At 41.1% G+C, this 19,232-nt stretch overlaps 1 protein-coding gene across 1 annotated transcript in view; it reads left to right on the forward strand.

The window, feature by feature from the left end:
* FBLN2 (fibulin 2) overlaps positions 1 to 19,232 on the forward strand; it is a 97,417-nt gene that overhangs the window by 43,379 nt on the left and 34,806 nt on the right. Inside the window, exon 3 of the mRNA XM_009332581.1 lies at positions 16,963 to 17,074. Coding sequence (XP_009330856.1) covers positions 16,963 to 17,074 — 112 coding nt within the window. The remainder of the gene's footprint in view (positions 1 to 16,962; positions 17,075 to 19,232) is intronic.

Here is a 19,232-nt window from a genome sequence, read left to right on the forward strand (position 1 = left end):
ATTTGTAGAGAGGAAGAGAATGTGGAAAGCAAAGTTGTATTTACAAGGCTTCCTTTCACTTCTTTCAGTATTCAATATTACTTCCTCACTCAATAACTTTAATCCACAAATCAAGTGCATGGAGTTGCACTAATCATTACTTTAACAGATGATGGTGTGGAAAAGTAATTAGCCTTAAATAACAAATTGTTACGTTACGCCATGCAGTTTTGCTTTATACTTCATATGCTGTAAATGTAAATCATCTTAGTATCATTATGAATTCATGAAACTGTTAACTCAGGTTTCCATGTTCTCTCATGTTCTTGAAATATTATTCATTTGCTTACAGTGCTAGTCAGTTCATGTGCAGACACTGGAGATTAAAAGTCATATAAAAGTCAATGAACCGCTGCACAGGAATAAAATCTTTTCCAATTCTACGAATTCAATGCAAGTATCATATTACTTTGATTTCATCCGTTGGCTTGAGGTGGTTGCAAAGAGGAATTGTGCAGTGGGGTGGGGCAGCGCAGACACAGTCTGTGCTGGTGCTGCCAACAGTATAATGGATCTCCTCAGACCTTTAATACCTGCTGAATACGAGCTCAGGACTAATAGCACTTTTAGGAGCACTTTGAACACGCTGAGCACTGGGAGTCCTCACTGAAATCAGAAGCTTTGCTGAGTCAGCAAGCGAATGTGCAAAAAGGTTTAAGACTGATAAAGGGCTAGGGGAAGCACGTAGACCGTAGGAACAGTTTGGTGGCCAGTAACTGTAGCATCAGTAATTGTGGGCATGCTGCATGGTTGTTTTGTGTCCTGACATAGAGGGAAAGGGATTGTTTTTTTCTGTTGGAGAGTTTCCAAAAAGGTGCAGGAAAAGAGAGAGCATTTGGGGGAAGATAAGGAAAAAGGGTCAAGAAAAATAGGAGTAATGTGTGCAGGTAGCAAAGGGAGAAGACTAAGGGACTCGGAGATGAAAACCAGCAGTGAAACAGAGAAACCTTCCAGGGTGAGAGCTACAGAAAGCCAGCTGGACACAGATGACATTGCTTAGTGTTGTAGGGGGCTGTTGCTGCTATAGTTATTTCTGTCTGCCCCGGCAGCTGGGTTACTGATGCTTTTATCAATATGGTACAGTGCCACACGAGCAGCAGACTCGGCTCATGGTCACAGCTGTGTGCACAGCACTGCCTTTGCTCAGTGTAATTTGGGTGAGACAAGAAGATTAAAGAGAGTGGTCCTAACCTGAAACATGTGGATGGCATTTTTCTGTTGTTGAAAGCTGAATATTCATATTTTATATGAAAGGTTTTGTAACAAATTGCCTAGAAAGCGTGTGATCCCAAGAGGTTTTAGATTGTCTTTTGCCAGATAGCTGATCTTTCATTATAATGTGGCTGCAATGCATTTAACTTGAATTTAAAAACAAACAACTCCTCCCTAAAAGCAGCCTTGCCAATAAACTCTGTTGGTGGTCCTAACCCTTGCCGAAGGGAGCACGGCTCAGAGCGGGTGCTTCTCCCAGAAGCTTTGGAGCTCCCCCTGGCATGGCAGCTTTAACCTTTAGTTGTGCTGCTGTTACAGAAAAGCCTTCTCCCGTGCCCTTGTACTGAACATCAGAGCTATAGGGAGAGTGTTAGGCCTCAGAAAGCTTTCTATTGCATCTGTGGAAAGGACTGGAAAATCCTTCAAAGCAAAATGCATCTTAGGTACTTGCAGCTTGGGTTAGTTGGGTTGGTGGCCTTCCAGAGCACTCCTGTCTTGGAAACAGGTACATTTTTCTTCAAATTTTTATAAGGACTCACCTCTCTGATGTGATAAGAATTTCTGGCTTTCATTTTGGTTTGGAGACACTGTGAAGATATGTGCTGATACTGTGCTATAGTCATATATACCCCATCTTCCCTCCACCCCTCTTCCTTTTCATTGCAGGTTTACACAGAGTGGAAAAGCCACACCAGAAGTCAGATTTTGACCCCATATTTCCAACTGTATGGTAGAGGGGAACAATTCTTCACCTCTCACCCCTGCATGGCCCTTGTCCTACGTGCAAGCTGATGTCTCGCAGTGATTAGGAAACAGCTGGCAGTTAACAAAGAGTGTTTGTTGACTGGGAGAAGCAGCAAGTTCAAAGTTGAACCTCTCCCTTGATGAAGAAAGATGCATTCCTTGCGGGGGGAGGGATCTGGCTGGTGCCCGGCCACTGCCAAGAACGTGCTGTACCATTCCGCGTTGTCCCGCACGTTGCTCCCTTCCTCCTTCCCACTGAGGTCTAGATCAGTTTATCGGTGATGGGGGCAATGGAGGGTGGAAAGTGGAGTAGCAGCTTCTGGACTTTGTAGAAATGCAGCTAGTGCTAAGCGCAGAAAGTCTCATCTCATAGATGTCATCGGAAAGCACATTATTCTGGAGTTCGTGTCTGCATTATGTCAGGTTTCATTTCTCTGAAGTCTTAAAACATTTGAGTTTTAGCTCTGTAAGAGAGAGGATTTCCCCTCGCATGAGTTAGGTATTGAGGTTACGAGTTAGTCGGTTTAAATGTGACCCGGAGGCTGGCGGAGGTAAGGAGGGTCCTTCCCACAGGAACTTGCCCCCTTTCCTGCCTCCAAGATTCCCCTGGGGATGTGTGGGATGTGCTACTTGGTTCATCAGAGGCCTTTCTCAGGAAGAGAAGCTTCTTTGGAGGTTAATAGGAAGAAGTTGCATCTGATGAAGAAAATGAGGGGAAGAAGACGAGGGGATGCCACTGGCACTTTATTGAGATCTATGGGTTGTCTGTGGATGCTCCCTAGTGTTGTATTTTGCTTTTAAAGATCCATTTCACATCCATTTGAGATTGCAGATACGGCATAGAAAGGTGTAATTGGCAAATCCAAATAAAAACAAATTAGATCTCAGCAAGAAGTCATCATTTTAAAAGTGCTGGAGAGACCAAATATTATGCATAGAGTCCTGCTTCTATGGAGTTGCTTATAAAAGACCTGTTTTGTGCTGATTTACCTTTGTGTATATAAATAACAAATTAGATTAAATCAGCTACATAATTAAAAATCTACATTACAGTCCCTTTTACAGAATGATGTCAGTGTTTATAAGTAGCACAGCCAATGTGCACAGATAGCGTATGACAAGTCAGCACTAAGATATTTCTCCTCTTAGCCTGGATCTATTGAAAAACCAAGAGGGGGTAAGTTTATCTTTCACTCGTCTTCTCAGTGCTCTCTGACCTTGTTTAAAGAATCTGTTTTTCATGAGGTGTACTGATGCGGGAAGAAAAAAGCACTGGAAGAAATATCGGCCTAGTGACTTTCGTCTCTGTGCAGGATATAAACATATCCCTTTGATTGCAAGGGTGGAAATGCAGCCGGATTATTGAAACATGCTTGAGGTGGTAACCACACACTTCAGACTGAGTTCAGGCTGTGAAGCCACCTCTAGACTGAATGAATGCACTCTATGTAAACCATGCTTTTAACAATGTGTCAGTAGTTACCAGAACTGTGCTTGTGTTTGTAGCTCTTCAGCATGCAAGCAGCTCTGTATGAAGTAATTATCTCATATGTGAAGATAAAATTTATGCTTGATTGGGCTGTGAATGTATTTTTTCTTTCTCCAGAAAAAATAGGCAGATCCCTTCTAAGTGAATGCAAGGATTGCATTCATTTTCCTTAGAAATTAATAGGCCACCGAGAACTCAAGAGGGATGAGAAAAACTTTTATTTTAAACACAAGCAAACATGAAAAAGCTTGACTCTGCATCAACATTTTGTAGCCTAAGACTATAAACAAACACCGTCCCATTTGAAGCTATTGGCTAACTCGGCTAATGGGGCACAGTTGTTAAGCTAACAACTAAAATTCAGAGAACAATGTAAAGGACCTTGGCCTTTCTAAGCATTGTGCTTCACTGTGTGGGTCTGTACAATTTGGTGGTTCTCCAAAACCTCTCAGCCACCAAAAGCCTGGTGTTTCAACCACTTGGATCCCTACTTCTTGGATGATGACTCGGCAAGTTATTTTCTTTTTGCAGCTAGGTCCAGACTTTTCTGGCTTTTAAGTATATAGACACTTAGTTCCTTTCTTACGTGCTCCCCCAAGAGGTTTCTATCACCACAAAGTGCTTTGATTGGATCTTATTATGGATAGCCTCCAGTACAAAACTAAGGCTGTACGCCTGTTACTAGCTATTAGCAGGCTGACTTGAACTAGAAACCTGGATAAGAAATTTCAGAATTGAACCATCCTGATACTTTAATCATTCAGTTATAATTTGATCTTTAAACACGAAGCACTAAAACCACATCGCTGCTCTGTTTTTCAGTTACTTCTGTTCTCCATCTCCTCCCTTATCTAGCTTCTGTTTCCTCAGCCTGAACAGGTTCTGTGTGTAAATGGACATTGCTTCCCCAGCTCGTGGTTGAATATTTAGAGAGAAAGAAAATGAGCAGTGGACTCTTATTTACATATAAATAATAAAATCTGTTTCTTGGAAGTGTATTGATGAAGTGGTATGTAAAGTTCTGCCTATTTCAATATTTTCTTTTACTCCGTTTCAGATGTCTCCTGCGTAAGTAACTGTAATGAGCCTTTGTGGGAGAGATGAAGAGACTCCTCCACCCTTCATTAGAATTTGCCGCCTTATCCCAAATGCTCCAAAACACATTTAAATCACAGAGTTGGAGCTTTTCACAAGTCAGTCCCTTTTCTCTCTCTTCATCTCTGGTTCCAAAGTAAAATATGTTCAGGAATGTAAATTCCTTTAAAATTGGCTGCCGTCTGTAGTTTCCAAGTAGGAAGTGTAGCCAGAGTCCATTGCAGGAGATCGAATTCCAGCTGAGATTTAACTTGCGCCTGTTTCAGGTGCTGCACGCGGGGTGGTGGAGCCTGCCCCAGTGCTCCTGTGGCACACGGTCCCCCTCCTCTGGCTGGTCAGGATCAGAAAGAGAAGTCTCCTTCCCAGCTGTGTATGGAGTGCGTGGCTAAGCTGGACCATGGCTCTGTCTTTCCAGCCATGTTTGTGCTTGTTTCGAGTGGTGTATACGTAAGAGCTTGAGAAGGAAAAGTATTGCCGCTATCTCTGCAGCTTACAAAAAGCATAAAATGCTGAGCTCGCTGAAGAAATAGTTTCTGTAGAGACAGATACAAGCTGTCAGCTAATGAAATGCTAATCTATTCACAACATCCTTGTGATTATTTCATACTTTGTAGGAGACAGATGTTACTTGTTGAATGTTCCCTGTAGGAAGCACTGTCATACTCGATCGCACTGCGCCTCATACAGGACTTGAGTCAGCAGAGGACTTCAGCACGTGTCTAAGTTTCTTCAGTGCTGCTGAACTAAGGACTTGCTTAAATATAAACATGTTCATAGTTATTCTACATATTCAAGGGCTTTGTGCTTTAATTTTTAGTAAAGGAGCAGACAGGGCCTGTAGGCTTCCATGGGCACTGGTTCAAACCCTAGCTTCAGGTGAAAACATCCACTTCTGCCATAGTTTACAATAATTTGCAAATGGTTGCCTTATTTGAAGGTGACTTCCGTAACAGTGCTTGCAAGTATACAATAGGATCGTTAATCTTGATGAACACATACGAGCACGACTTGCTCCTTTTAATTAGGAACATGGAGTTGAAACAAAACATACGAGTTTTGTGTGTGATCTGAGTGGTGTAGATTTTTGACAGGGAGGAATTAGGAAATTAAACACTTCATGGCATTGTATTTCTCTTGGTATATCGTGGCCAAAGGCTCCAGTGGGGTTACACTGAGCTGCACCATGGGAGCCTGGTGAGCTGGAGGTAAAGACTGAAGTGGAAATGAGCAAAATGAGTCACCCAATACCTCCTGTGTTGAAGCCACAGTAACAGTATCAAACAATGTGCTTCATTTAGAAGTTAAAAACACCATTTTCTTAATTTTCACCCCAAATCATTAATTTCTTAGGGAATTGAAAAACCTTGTTTCCAAACAGCTCTGGTTCTGATGCATACTGCATGGCAAAAGAGAAATTTCCTGCTGTGCTTCCTGCTAGCGGCTGCTAAATTCCCCTGAAACACTCCAAACATCATTATCAGCCCATTCAAATTAATATTTCCTCCTACATTTGTAACGGATAAAAGGAAGTTTGTCTTGTTGCTGTTGACTAAAGTATCCCACTGAATTTCCTTCGCAATAACTGCTCTGGCACTGGGTGCTTCCTGGAGAATTTAAACCTCCTTGGGGTTAATGGATCAAGGCAGAACCGTGGGCCATCAACTCTTCCAGCCTGCCATTAATCCAGGAAATGCCCTGGGCCACAATCATTATTGCTGAAATTCTTGCACAAACACTGATTGCAGAACTTCATAAAGAAAAGCCAAAGGAAATGAGAGAGCTCTTCAGAACATCATAAAATAAATAAACAATGTAATTTATGATTATAAACCTGACAAGGACTAACAAGGAGTACAGTAGGATACCCAAACAAGGAGAGCTGGAGCCCTACAACAACTTTTCTGTTCATTTTAAGCATCCCTATGCACTAATTAGAAACTCAGTGAAGCTCGAGATGTTTGCTTCCTCTGATGATCAGAATTTTTTTGTCAACAGTCCTCAGCCCTGTCCAAACGGAGCTGGAGGGCACATATTTCATTAGGAACACATCAGGCTCCTGGGGCGTGCTGCGGGTCGCTGACTGATGCTATCGTGTAATCTCATCTTTTCTTACCTTTCCAAGGTGTGCAAAACTGTTTGGCTAGGGCTGCTGCTTCTGTTGTTAACGTACTGTATTAAGTTACTTTGAAAGTTGTGTTGAGAAATATAGCAGAGGAAACGAGCTGGCACCAGCAGCTGGGGATGAGTCAGTGAGTAAATTTTCCCAGTTTGTTTCAGTAATGTTCTGAACAGAGATGAGCATTCAATTCACAGTGAATAACTTCTCTGATGAATTTTACTGTTTTTCTACTTTGCATGAATTGATCATGAAGAGAAAGAAAATCTTGGCCTTTTTTTTCCCTAAAATGATTCAAGAGTTTTTCTGTGAACAATTTCTGGATGGGCTCTCCTAGAGTGCAGCTAAGGGTGCATATTTTTAGTCTCTGCTGCATGAGGTTGTACTGATCGAAGAAGATCAAGCACTGGTCATCTGCTTGGGAATTTTCTTTTAGTTACCAAAGTTGCAAAACTCAAATACCTAAAAGCTTACAAGTGCAACCTGAAAGACGAGTGAACTTTGGGGTTGGCTTCATCTGACTTTCATAACCATTGCCCTCTCGTGTGTTAGCTCTGCCAGTGTGTGTGCAGTGTCTAAACCTGTAACCTGTGCCCCACTGAAGAAGATGTGATTCAGATACAAATGTGCAATCCTCGTTTGTGACTTTAAACAAAAGTACAATTTCTACTGTGATTGGTATGAGATCAAATTATGTATTTATAGGGGTTGCATGATTAAGGTGCGTCTAGCATTGTTAAGCAATTGAATTCCAAAATGGCACAATAGCTTGGCTTGTCCTTGGTCAATGTTCCCAGACCAAAACAAAGACCTTTTTCACTGCCACACTCTTAAAATTTAAAGCAGCAACACATCTTGATGGATGGCTGTCCCTAGTATTGCAGTGTGGGTCTGACTAGTTGCATGGTGAAACTAATGAATTTTTTTCTGTAGGTAACACACACAGGTAGGTGGAACACATAAGCTGAATTAAGGCCTTACGCACACATCCATATGCCTCTTTATGTTTGTTTGCCCTTTTTTTTTTTAAGGAATATTAATTCTGTAATTTAATTACCATTACAACGTCAGCTCAATTTGTAACTGGCTGAGAACATACTGAAAGTGCTTGTGTTACTAAATGCTTGAGTTGCAGCAGATTCAGTGATCCTGCCTAAATTTCCCAAGTGCTCTGACAGACAGTCCCTGACTACATCCCCTGATAAACACTATGCGTCTCAATTTTAACTTTAAAATTAAACAGGGCTGGTGGAAATGCCAGCTTTGAGGAAAGGAGCCTACCTAGCCACAAAAAGGAGCATGCAAAGAGCATGCTGTCCCCCAAGATAAAATTCTTTAGACAGGAATTACAAGGGTAATCGGAACCAGGCTTTCCAAAGCCTCAGCTCTTCTGAAAGTTAATAGACAGCATAAATATACTCTGTGCAATATCTGGGGAAGGAAAGTTGAGGAGGAAAATACAGCCAAGACTATGCTGAAGGGCAAGAAACATTATGCCTACTCTGAGTTATTATTGTAACTAATAGAAGGATGATTGTGTACCAGCTGTTTCACTTTTAAACTCAGTGACAGAAGGATAGATCCAAATGAGCCAAATTTTTAAAAGGCAGGAAGAGAAATTGCTTAGACTTTTAGTTGGTGAAAAAGGTTAAAGAATTTATTTAGTTGGGTTTTTTCCCCCCTCCCTCCTTTCAACCTGGAGCTAATAAAGGATGCTGTCATGGAAACGTTAAAGACCAAACATAGTCTAAATTACCTGACCTCTGGCACAGGTAATACAAGTTTTGACTTACAAGGATTATCCAGAACTAAAGCCAGAGGGAATATAAGGTTGCTATTCATTCACACTTTGAACAAAATCTGCCAAACAATCCTGGCTGAGGTTATGTTGATGTATGTCTCTTTTGTACAGTGCATAGTAAAATGAGAACATTCAGTTTGTTTTATCCAGTTTTTCATTGTGCCTTTGGGCAGACACAACTCTTTATATTTTGCCAAGCAAGCCAGCATAAGGAATTTATGAAAAAACAAATGTAGGAAACAGAGCGTTTTCAGGTTGAAATGGAAAGCAGATGCCTCCCAAGGAGTGAAGGCAATATAACAGGAACTTGTCCTGGATGAATGGTGGGATGGATTTCTAAAGAGACGCAGGTGACTTCAGAGGAAGTAGGAGAGCGTAGAAAAACACTTTGCTGTATGAACTTTAAAATGAAGGCAGATTGCTGCAAGTGTGATGGATCTCACTTAGGTTACTGTGGTGATGGCATGGCAAATAGAGTCTAGTAGGAATGGAAGAGGATAATGGAAAAGAGGAGAGGAGGATTAGGTACTGGATTGAAGCCATGAGATGTGTGTTGAACTCTCAGCTCAGCCTGTATTTCTCCTGCAATCTGCTTTTTCGTTATTTCCAATGAGAGGAGCCTAAAAGTCTAATGAGTGCACGTGGGTTAAAGCCCCTTCCCCAGCAAGGAGCTAACTGAGGATTTGATCATGGAAACACTCGAGCGCTACTCTCATTTCAGTAAGATTTAGAATCAAATATGCTCCTGAACACTGAGGCACTTTGAGAAGCCTGCAGTAACCTGCACGGAATAAACCATATGCTAATTTATCTGGGAACAAGTCCTGAAGAAAGCTTAACCAGTCCAAGTGACCTAAGTGATAGTTCAGTTTCAAGTGAAAGCAGCTGGCTTTGGGGCTGTGTTGTCACTCTCCCCTCCCCTATCTTTGCCAAGATAAATGTTCTTCTCCTCTTTACCTTTACTCATTAAAATGTCTTCCTAGCTGTCTCAGATAAATCAAGTTAAGAACACGTTACACTGCACAACCAAATGGTGAAATTCAATGAGGGAATTTAATAAAGCCTCTCAGACTGTTGGTAAGATAAGGAATGACAACTTATTAAGGGGTAAAGCTACAGTACTTTTTTTTTCTTTATTAAAGCTTTAGATGAGGAGATTGGAGCCGAAAAAAGACCCACTGGAAACAGGTATTTTTCAGTATTTGAAGAACTCCATAAAGTTAATCGTTGTTCTGTGAAGTTCTTCTTCATTATTTGCCATAATATAGGGGTTTATGTTCTCGGGCAGGTATTTGATAAGGAAATACAATACCTTTCTCTCCAGTCTGAGCAAACAATTCTTGTGAAATGTATGTGCTGGGTGCATTGCAGGTCTAGATACCCCTTCCTTTAAAAGGATAGACAGACATATACAAAACTATAAACATATTTTCAAGGTGTTTTTTGGGTTTTTTTATAAGGAAGTAGGAAACAAGTCATGAGCACTGACTAGACAGGAAAAGCAGCACTCCGCTTTGATCCCTTCCTTGACCATGTGTGCTCATGGAAGGGTGATGGAAACTGCTCCTGTTCTGCTCTAGTACCATTTCTGTTCTTTCTCCGCTCATTTCTGGTGGGAGAGCATGGTTGCAGCAGGTGAGGGCAACCTATCCCACTGGATCAGCTCTTATACCAAATAACAGCTTTCTTGTAAGATGTGAAAAGGTGCTAGTGTACTCCAGTACCTCAGGAGTCAGCCTTCATGCTTTGCTACTTGGGAAGTCATAATCCACCACGAGTGTTGCTGGGGAAACTCATTAACTGCTCTCAGAGGCCGGTTCGTTAACCTGAGGTGTCGCAGGCTGCTGCTACCTTCATGCAGGTGATGCTGGGCTGTGAGGCTGCTCCACCGAGCTCTGTGGAGTGGCTGACTTATGCCCGGCTCAGGACTTGGGCAGTTTGCTCAGTTGCTTTTTTCAAAATTATGTTATAGCTTGAGAGTCACGGCTGTCAGCTTCCCGTGTGGATGAGCAATGAGATCCTCAAAATGAAGATGCATCTTAATGGAGTGCCTCATTTCTAGAAGGTTCCACATCAAAATCAATCCTAGTGCACAAACTCACTTCCTTGCAAGATCCTGTGTTTGTTGGTTTTTAGTTCCTCCCCCCTGCCTCCCCAAAGCGTAAGTACTATAGTTTTGGGGAAGATAAGTTATTTTCCTCAGATATAGGAACGGAATAGCATGCTTCATCATAACTACAAGAGCTCAGCTCAGTTATGGAGGTGTGAACATTGCCTCTTTTGCCTGTGAGTGCTGATCCAGCAATTAACAGCTTAAATTAAAGTCACCAGTGAAGAGAAGTAGCTGCCCGAAGCTGACAAGGTCACGCTGTCCCTGAAATGCCAATCTTCCTGGTGATTCATGCTTCATTTGGAACACGGTGCACTGACTTTCCGTGGCTAATAGGCAATCTTATTTGGGAATAATATCAGTTCTGAACTTTACTTATATTTTGTATCAAATGGTTATATCCAAGCCCCTGCACTATGTCTGCCTATATGGGTCTCTCTAGATAAAAATTACTATCTAAGAATCTTTAATGCGTCATGGCTACTATAATAATTTTAGTAGAAAGGAAAATAATTGTTTATTTTAACTGAATGAAATCTTGTACTGTTAAGGCTAATGGCCAAGATTTAACCCATCACTTGCTACTCGTGGGTGGAAGGCTTGGGTGGATTGGCTAGTGTGACGGGTCAGTGCTCACTGCTTGCATCATGTGAAGAAGTACTGAAGTCTTAAGGTTTGTCTGTCTGTGTTCTGCTTAGACAAAAGAAACATTTAGAACAGGAGGACAGTGGATAAAACATGCCTAATAGCTCAGTCAGTGAGTCAATGCATTTTCTGAAAGAATGGATATTTGCACAACAGGAGTTAGTCAATCGATGCAAATGTTCTGCAGAGCTGCAAAACTAAAGTGAGAATGGAAGTAAGCAATGAAATCAGAGGTGTTAAACCGCTTAAATGTTCTGAGTGGAAATTCAGGTGAAGCTGAAATCAGTGAAACTTTAGTGTCAAAAAAGCTCTGGCAAGAAACTGAAATATTTTATCCCTTCTTGACCAGTCATAGAGCTGACTGATGTTTTATCACTCTTGAAACAGAATTTGTGAACACTGGGGAGGACAAAAGCGGAGGAGGGTTTTTGAAAATCCCTTTTGTCTCCTTTGCTATTCTAACAAATTTATGGTTCACTGTGTGAGTGGGGGGAAATAATTTAGTAGCCTTTAACTGTGTGTTTTCCTCAGTGTAATGTTTGAGCTTCAGCTAAACTTTTTAAAATACAACCCCCACCCCATACCAGATTTTTCTAGCTGAAAGATGAAATTCCTGGGTAGCAGCATGTAAAAGCTGCGTGGATATCATGTGGCTATGGAAAACCTTGATGTGACCCTGAGTCAGTGGGGGGCCATCCCACCGCTGGTCAGGTTTGGACCAGGCACTGAGACAACATGACGTTTTAAGGCATAGTCAAGGATGAGTTAAAATTCTCTGGGGGGAAAATGTTTCTCTAAATATTTGAATTAAATTCTAAATGTCTCTAAAAGACACAAACTTTTGAGATTAGGCCAAAATGTACTTTAGTTCATATCTTCAGAGTGATGTAGAGTGATAATTGTAGGAGATAAGTTACTAAATTGAAAACAAGTGAGGAGACATGTTTTATAGTACAGCCTGAAATAAATTACTTTTTTTTTCCTAGTAAAGAAATTCATAAATAGTCTGTTAACAGGTGTCTTGTTAAATGACTCTATAAAGTATCAAAGATGCACACAGTATAACAAATATTCAGGATTATGGTGTTCTCAAACAAAATGACTTTGTCTTCTGTGAGCAGATGCAAGTCTACTTCTAAATCTGCTAATATCATGAAAGCCCCAAATAAACAAAGCTCTGTTTGAATGTTTAAGTATTTAAAAGTCTGTTATACATATAGCTTAAAGTCTCCATCCAGCGTAGAAGCTATGTGATCTTCAGTCTTGTGCATGTGTCTAGTTGTATATATTTGTTCTTGCTAATGTAAAATCAAAATATCATAAATCCATGCTAATGACTGAGTCCTATTATGAATTATTCATTTTTCTGATTCCTGATTGAGATAAAATGCAATAGTTTGTTGATTTTATTATAACTGCATTCTAGATTTAATTATTCATAAGATCATAACAAAAGGCAATATATTTTATAAATATGACTGCTTAATAGTATGGCACTTCAGTACGGCAATCTGATATTGAATCTTTAGTGAGGAATGAGTAATTCATTTTTATTTGAATTATAAATCATGTAGATTACTGCTGCATTCTTGTGTTTTACACCTAGCAATACTGTAGCAACAAATGTGTTTCAGCACTTGGTAAAATGAATGGAGTTTCCACCAAGGGACCGAATTAAAACTATGTTGAAAAACTGTTTTATAGCAATGTTTTGTAGTTATCTGGTATCAGGTGTTATTTCCTGCCTATTTTAACTGCACGTATCATCCCTCTCATGTCATATAGCAACTCTTACACGTAATACAGCTTTCGAGACTCAAGTATGTTTTTAACATTGTTAATATGCTGCATAAAATGAAAGCATTGCATAGACTGAAGTCCTGTTGCGGTTTGTTATGGTGCTATGTGCCCTCGTGTGGGAGCATGAATGTGGCGATGTGGGAGGACAGAAGTGGCTTCGGTTGTCAAAACCCCTCTGCAGCTGGGCTGCGCGGGGTGAGGGTGCAATGGCTTCAAGTCTGTTTTGGGTTGTCTCTCCCCGAAGCCGTAAGGAAAACAAAGTAATTTACAAAAGTGTGACATGCACCCTCTTTCCTCCCTTGCTCCTTTTTTCTCCAACATATAAATAAGGACTTAGGGTAGAGGTGGAGCTCTCTGTGCCACGATCTCATCTGCAGTCCTTACTGTGCATGTGATTTTTTCTGCAGCATTCACTTGCCATAATGCTTCTCCCCTTCTCTTTGTAACCTAATGGAGTCACACAGCTGGAGTTTGTGGGCACAAAAAGGCTGGGTTTTGGCCTGGAAGCCCAACTCTCCCTCTTAGTGTCAGCTGTCAAAACAGTTACTGCTTTTTTGGAGTTACTGTTGATTGATGAAAAAATAAAAAAATGCGGAAGGGCTGGGGCAGGAGGGCAGTCGGGTGGTAGTGGTGTGGGGTTTGATGCTCCAGGCCACAAGGTTGCTGCTGGTTTGGGCACACGTGGCTGCAGCTTTGAGGAGCTGTGTCTTGTCACTTGCTATAATCTCCTCCCCTCACCCATCCGTCCGAGTTAGTGATGAAGATGGTATTCTTCCACAGACCATTTTCCCTTTTCAGTAAAAAAAGTCATTAAAAAGTTGAAATATATTTACCAAGAAGCGTGGTTTGGAAATGCTTAATGTTCCCATCTGCTCACAGGGGTGGGCTCCATGTTGGAAACGAAGTCCCTGCTGCGCAGCCGGGAGTAGAGCGTGAGGCAGCAGCCCCCACAGAGCCCCCCTCACCTCCGCACGTGGCTCAGGCTTGGCCCCGAGCTCACCTGCAGGAGGACCGGGGGCAATCCTACCTGTCCTTGGTACCATGGCTTAATCGTATTGCAAGACTATCCGCCAAACAGTATTTCATCTGGCTACTGGAGTGGACAACGCTGCTCAGCGAAATCACTCAGGTCTGTTAAGGCACTGCTATAGAGTGTGTGAAATGAACCCTATCGGGGGTCAAAGAACATAGAAGGAAGTGGAATTTGGTAATTTTTCTCCCGTGAGATCTTGGTCAGTCATGGGACATGTATTCTTTCTTTCTCTCCCTCTTTTTCCCTCCTGTTAGATACAGTTTCTTAAAGTTGTTTTCTCATGAGCAGAAATTTCATGATCGCAAGCACTACATTTTAGTGTGTTTAATTTTTCTGGTTGCTTTTTATAAAGCAAGCCATGCTGGTGATGAGAACTTTCCAGTTTCCAAAATGTAATATTATCTCCTAAATTAACTGTAACAAGTACAAAGGAATAGTCTTCTACTGAGGAGGTTTGTATTATTTGTGTAAGTGCCAGTATTTTTTAAGATTGAAGATAGCACTATGCTTCACTTAAACTTCTTACCCTTGATATCTAATGACAACTCAGGTCTACAAGACACTATATAAAGTTCTTCTACTATTGTTTGAAACATAGAGTAAGTGCTGTAAATACATGACAGCAGAAATGTGCTGGTAATGCAGGCTGTCTCTGTTTCTTCTGAATTGTGCATCATGGATACCCAGATGTTTTCAGTTGTAGCCATTTCTAAAAATGTCTCACTTATAGTTAAGTGTTACAATTTTGCAAAGAAAAATTATTTGGCTTGATACCATATACCAAATGCAGACAAAAGAAAGGATTCTGTTAACTTTTTCATCAAATCTGGCCTATTGGAGAAACTGCCATCTAATGCTGCTGTCAACACGCAGGAGGAAAAGGTTCTCGGTTCAGATGGGATGACTCCTGTCAACCGGAACGCAATTCCCTGACAGACCAAAATTGTGCAAGGCCAGTCTAGCAGCGGCTGGCTTCCAAATGTTTAGTGTTGTTGCCGAGTCTCGACAGGAGAGCACTGTACCTTCAGCAGTGCCATTCTGCAGCAATGGCTTTTTTCCTAAGACCCTTGTAGAGAAAGAGGTTCCCCACTCCCACTGTAAGCAGAACTGATTCAGGAGGGATTTATCTAAAAACTGGCTGAGGGATCTTGAAAATACGTTGTTCTGCAGTGTGGATTGCTGGGTGTTGGTCAGGGAGTGCTTAGATGTGGAGCTACCCAAGGTCAATTGCACTCACACATCTCCTACAACTCAAATTTGAGGTGGTTTTGTCTTGTTTTCTCTTAATGGTAGCACCAACCCGTGCCAGAGACTGGTCTGGAAGGATGAATAAAATGCACGAAATGTTCCTTATATCCATATAAATGGCTTTAAAAGGAACTGGAGCACTTCTGATGAGCCAGTGGAGCTGCTCCAACTCAACACAGGGCCATTGATTCTTTGTGGAGAAAGCAGAGCCCTGTGGTCTGATAGACCATCTTTATTATGTGTATTGACACGTATATCAATACTGTGAAATCACAGCCCCCAAGCATTTGTAATGTACCTCATGTCTCTCTAAAAGGCATCTCATAATAATTTTCTTACCTGATATCTGCATTACTGTTCCCAAAGCAGACAGCTCCTGCTGTGGACTCATTAGCTGGTAAGGAGGAGACCACATGCTTTGTGCGATGGAGCCCATCCACTGCGTGAGCAGTCGCAGGAGAAATCTTCCTAATGACACAGCACAGCGCTTGCCAGCTGCTGCCACGGAGCAGGCTCCTTGCACCCCAGCATCAGTTTAGTTGGCTTATGTTAGTGTTTGTTTGGTGTTTGCACCCCAGTAGCATGGCAAATGTCCCATCATGAAGTAAACTCCTGTACAGACTCCAAAAAATACTGTTTCTGCCCAGTCTGATGTGACCTGAGTCTGTTCTATACAGTAGGTATATAGTATATTGCAAATCCACTAGTTTAAGTCGTATTTCACTGTAACCTGAAAATTTGATTCTTAAGTGGGAATCCACAAGGAAAAATGTAAAAACTAGTGCAGCATTCTACATGTCCATCTCTTTTACTACATCTTAGTGCCAGTGTTTTACATGAGCTCATTAGCAGAGTCAGAGTTATATCTCTAACCCTTTTCATTATGGTTTTAAACCAGCTGAAGCCTCAAATTCAGCCGTAGGGCACTCTAGGTATATGTACTCTAAGTAATTCTGAGGAGTAAAATTTCTTAATTTATCTCATGGAAACAAGTTCTTAACGCTACATATGTCAAACCTTCTAAAAGCACCCTTGCTAAATACTAAGAACTTTAAGGGAACATGACAAGGAATGTGTTTTGGTTTGTTGTTACTCATTAGTGAAACTTCATATTTACAATTTGGTGTAAGAGAACTACTGAGGCTTGTGTGTGCCATATGCTGAGCTTGTGTACACTCTGTGTGCTGTATTTAATTTGTTGTGAACTTTACTTGGACACCTTCATGGTAGCCTAGCTAGTGGTGGTGAAGGCACTGTTACAACAGCATAACGACTTATTAAATCAACTTGCATTAAGTAACCAAGCATGATTTTTCAGGGTTTTTTTGTTCAACGATGTCAAAGGTGGAGTCATCTTCAAACCAGTTATGTCTTTTATTGTATTTAAAACTATAATTTGCTTCTGCTGTTCCTGCCTGAAAGACATTACCAGGTGATCAATTATATCAAGATACCGCAGGTATCAATTGCCTCTTTCTTTTTTTGCATATAACCAAATGAAATGTGGAAAGAAAAAAAAAAAAGAAGAAAAAGCTCAACTATTGTTATTTTAAAGATCTTCTCAATTAAGAAAACAGAGCTAAACCCAATCCATTCCTTACAAAAAATTCTGGGTGTGTGTTTTATGCAGGTTCCACAAAGGAATTGATTGAGAGCTGCTGTGGAGCTGGACAACAGTGGGCTATAGACAACGGGGAGTGCACAGAAATCCCTGTAAGTGGAATGGATGGTGATATTTGCAGGTACGTAAGGCAAACCGGAGCATTTTAGGTTAACATAGAGCTCTCTATGAAGAAATAGAGATGACATATTACGCTAGCTGCAATTCATCCCATCTCTCTCTCCTCCCCCCTAGTCTGAAACAGGCCTTAGGGAGGGATGAAGACAAAGTTACCTGAGACTCACACGGTGCAACATAAAGGGCTCTACATAGAGCCCTTTAGAAGAAATCAAATGATTGTACAATTCATGGGATGTCCAGGAGACTGGGAACTGTTTCATTCATTGTATAAATTATTGGTAGATTGGCAATATGTATGTCATGGCAAATTAGAAAGAAGGCTTTCCCCCTCCCTTTCCCCAAAATCTAATCTAAACAAAAGGTTTTAAACCTTTTAAAGTTTCTTTTCCTCTCTCACGTGAGCAGAGCACAAATTTTTGTTTCCCAGTTTTATGCGCATCTGTGGAGTTGCAGAAAAATAGAAGGTCAGAGTTTGTCTTCCATTTGGCAAGTGCTAAATGCAATGATTATCCATATCATTAAATGATGTGTTTATTGTCCAGTATGAATGGCTGCTGGTTCCGATGTCTGTGTTCAGCTGGAGGGGGGACCATACGCTTTGATAATGCTGCTGGTATCAGTAGCATCTGGTCTGAGTGAGAGTGCCAGATTCAAACTGCACAGCAAGAAAAGAAGAATGGGTGCAGAGTAACATGGACGACATATTACGCTAGCTGCAATTCATCCCATCTCTCTCTCCTCCCCCCTAGTCTGAAACAGGCCTTAGGGAGGGATGAAGACAAAGTTATCTGAGACTCACACGGTGCAACATAAGCCAGATGGATTTCTCTACGAGTGATCCCAACATTTTCAGCATTTAAAAAGTTTGGCATAATCAGTTTTATCAAAGTTAGTATCGTTGCACCTTTCTGAAGTTACTGGGAGATTAAAATCCCCCCCACTGGGATCTGGCATGACATAACTGACACATACCAACTGTCTATGAAGTAAAGACAGATTAAAAAATTCCAGCCTTGGCCTAAGTAGGTGCAAATCCAATACATTAATGAGTTGCACCTGTACATCTGAGGCTGGGTTTAGATGAAAAAGCCAGATCCTAAATGTTTCAGTCCTTGTGAATCTATTGGGATTTGAAAGAATACGAGATCAGGAGTTCAGCTGCTTTACTTTCAAAATTTCAGTTCTGTCCCTGTTTTAAAGATTTAAAACCACCTGTAAATATTCTGTGTGAAGAAAACATTTCATGTGAAAAAGTATTCAAATCTGTGGCCTCAGAACCTTGAGAGCATTGACAAAAACTTACTGCTCCCACTGGGAGATGTGCCAGTGTGCAGAGCTGGTCACCATGCACATACCCAAACCTCAAGTGCACCGTTTTGTGTGCCAGAATGCCTGCAAGTAACGCAAGCTCCCAAGACTCTGCCACTAACTTGACTCAGTATCTAAGGATTTGAAAAAGTAGAAGATAGATACTAATTGTAAAAATCAGTTACTGTTCTGCCAGGATAGTTGTCTATAAATACTTAGGTTTTACAAGTTTTACCATCGCTGCACTGAAAGGATTGATTTTTTTCAGGTGAGGCAAATGAATGAAGCCTCCCCTGTGTCTGCTGAGGCTGTAGATTGTTTATCTAGAGGTTGCAGATTGAGATGTCTGTTGTTTCCAAATGCCATTTTGGGGTCTTCAAGTGGCAAAAACTTAAATGTTAAAGCTACTTGTTGATGTGTCTTGATGTCTCTGGACATTCATGTACCAACTCGGCCTATCTCTGTGTAGTGACCAACAACACTGACTGCAGGATGGGAACTGGGACTACCTAAAAGAGATCATGTGTAGTAACTAGATGAATGAAATTAAAATAAAGCAAGTTACAGGAAATCCTTAGATAGTCAATTGATAGCCAGATGTAAAAATACTCCCAGACTTGTACCACTGGCTGTATCAGAAATAGGATGTTAGGCCAGATGAAATCTCATCTGTCCTGATACAGTAGTTTTTATCTCATAATTGATATGTGTTTTATCATAACAGAGCAATGTTTATCTGGGTGGCATTTGCACCAGCTGTACAAGTATGAATCCTGCTTTTTGCTGACACTCTGTGTCCCAATTAGAGACTCACATCAGTTTAATACATTGACATAATTTCACTGATCTTA

Source organism: Pygoscelis adeliae, unplaced genomic scaffold (genome assembly GCF_000699105.1).
Source record: "Pygoscelis adeliae isolate BGI_AS28 unplaced genomic scaffold, ASM69910v1 Scaffold349, whole genome shotgun sequence".
Taxonomy (NCBI): domain Eukaryota; kingdom Metazoa; phylum Chordata; class Aves; order Sphenisciformes; family Spheniscidae; genus Pygoscelis; species Pygoscelis adeliae.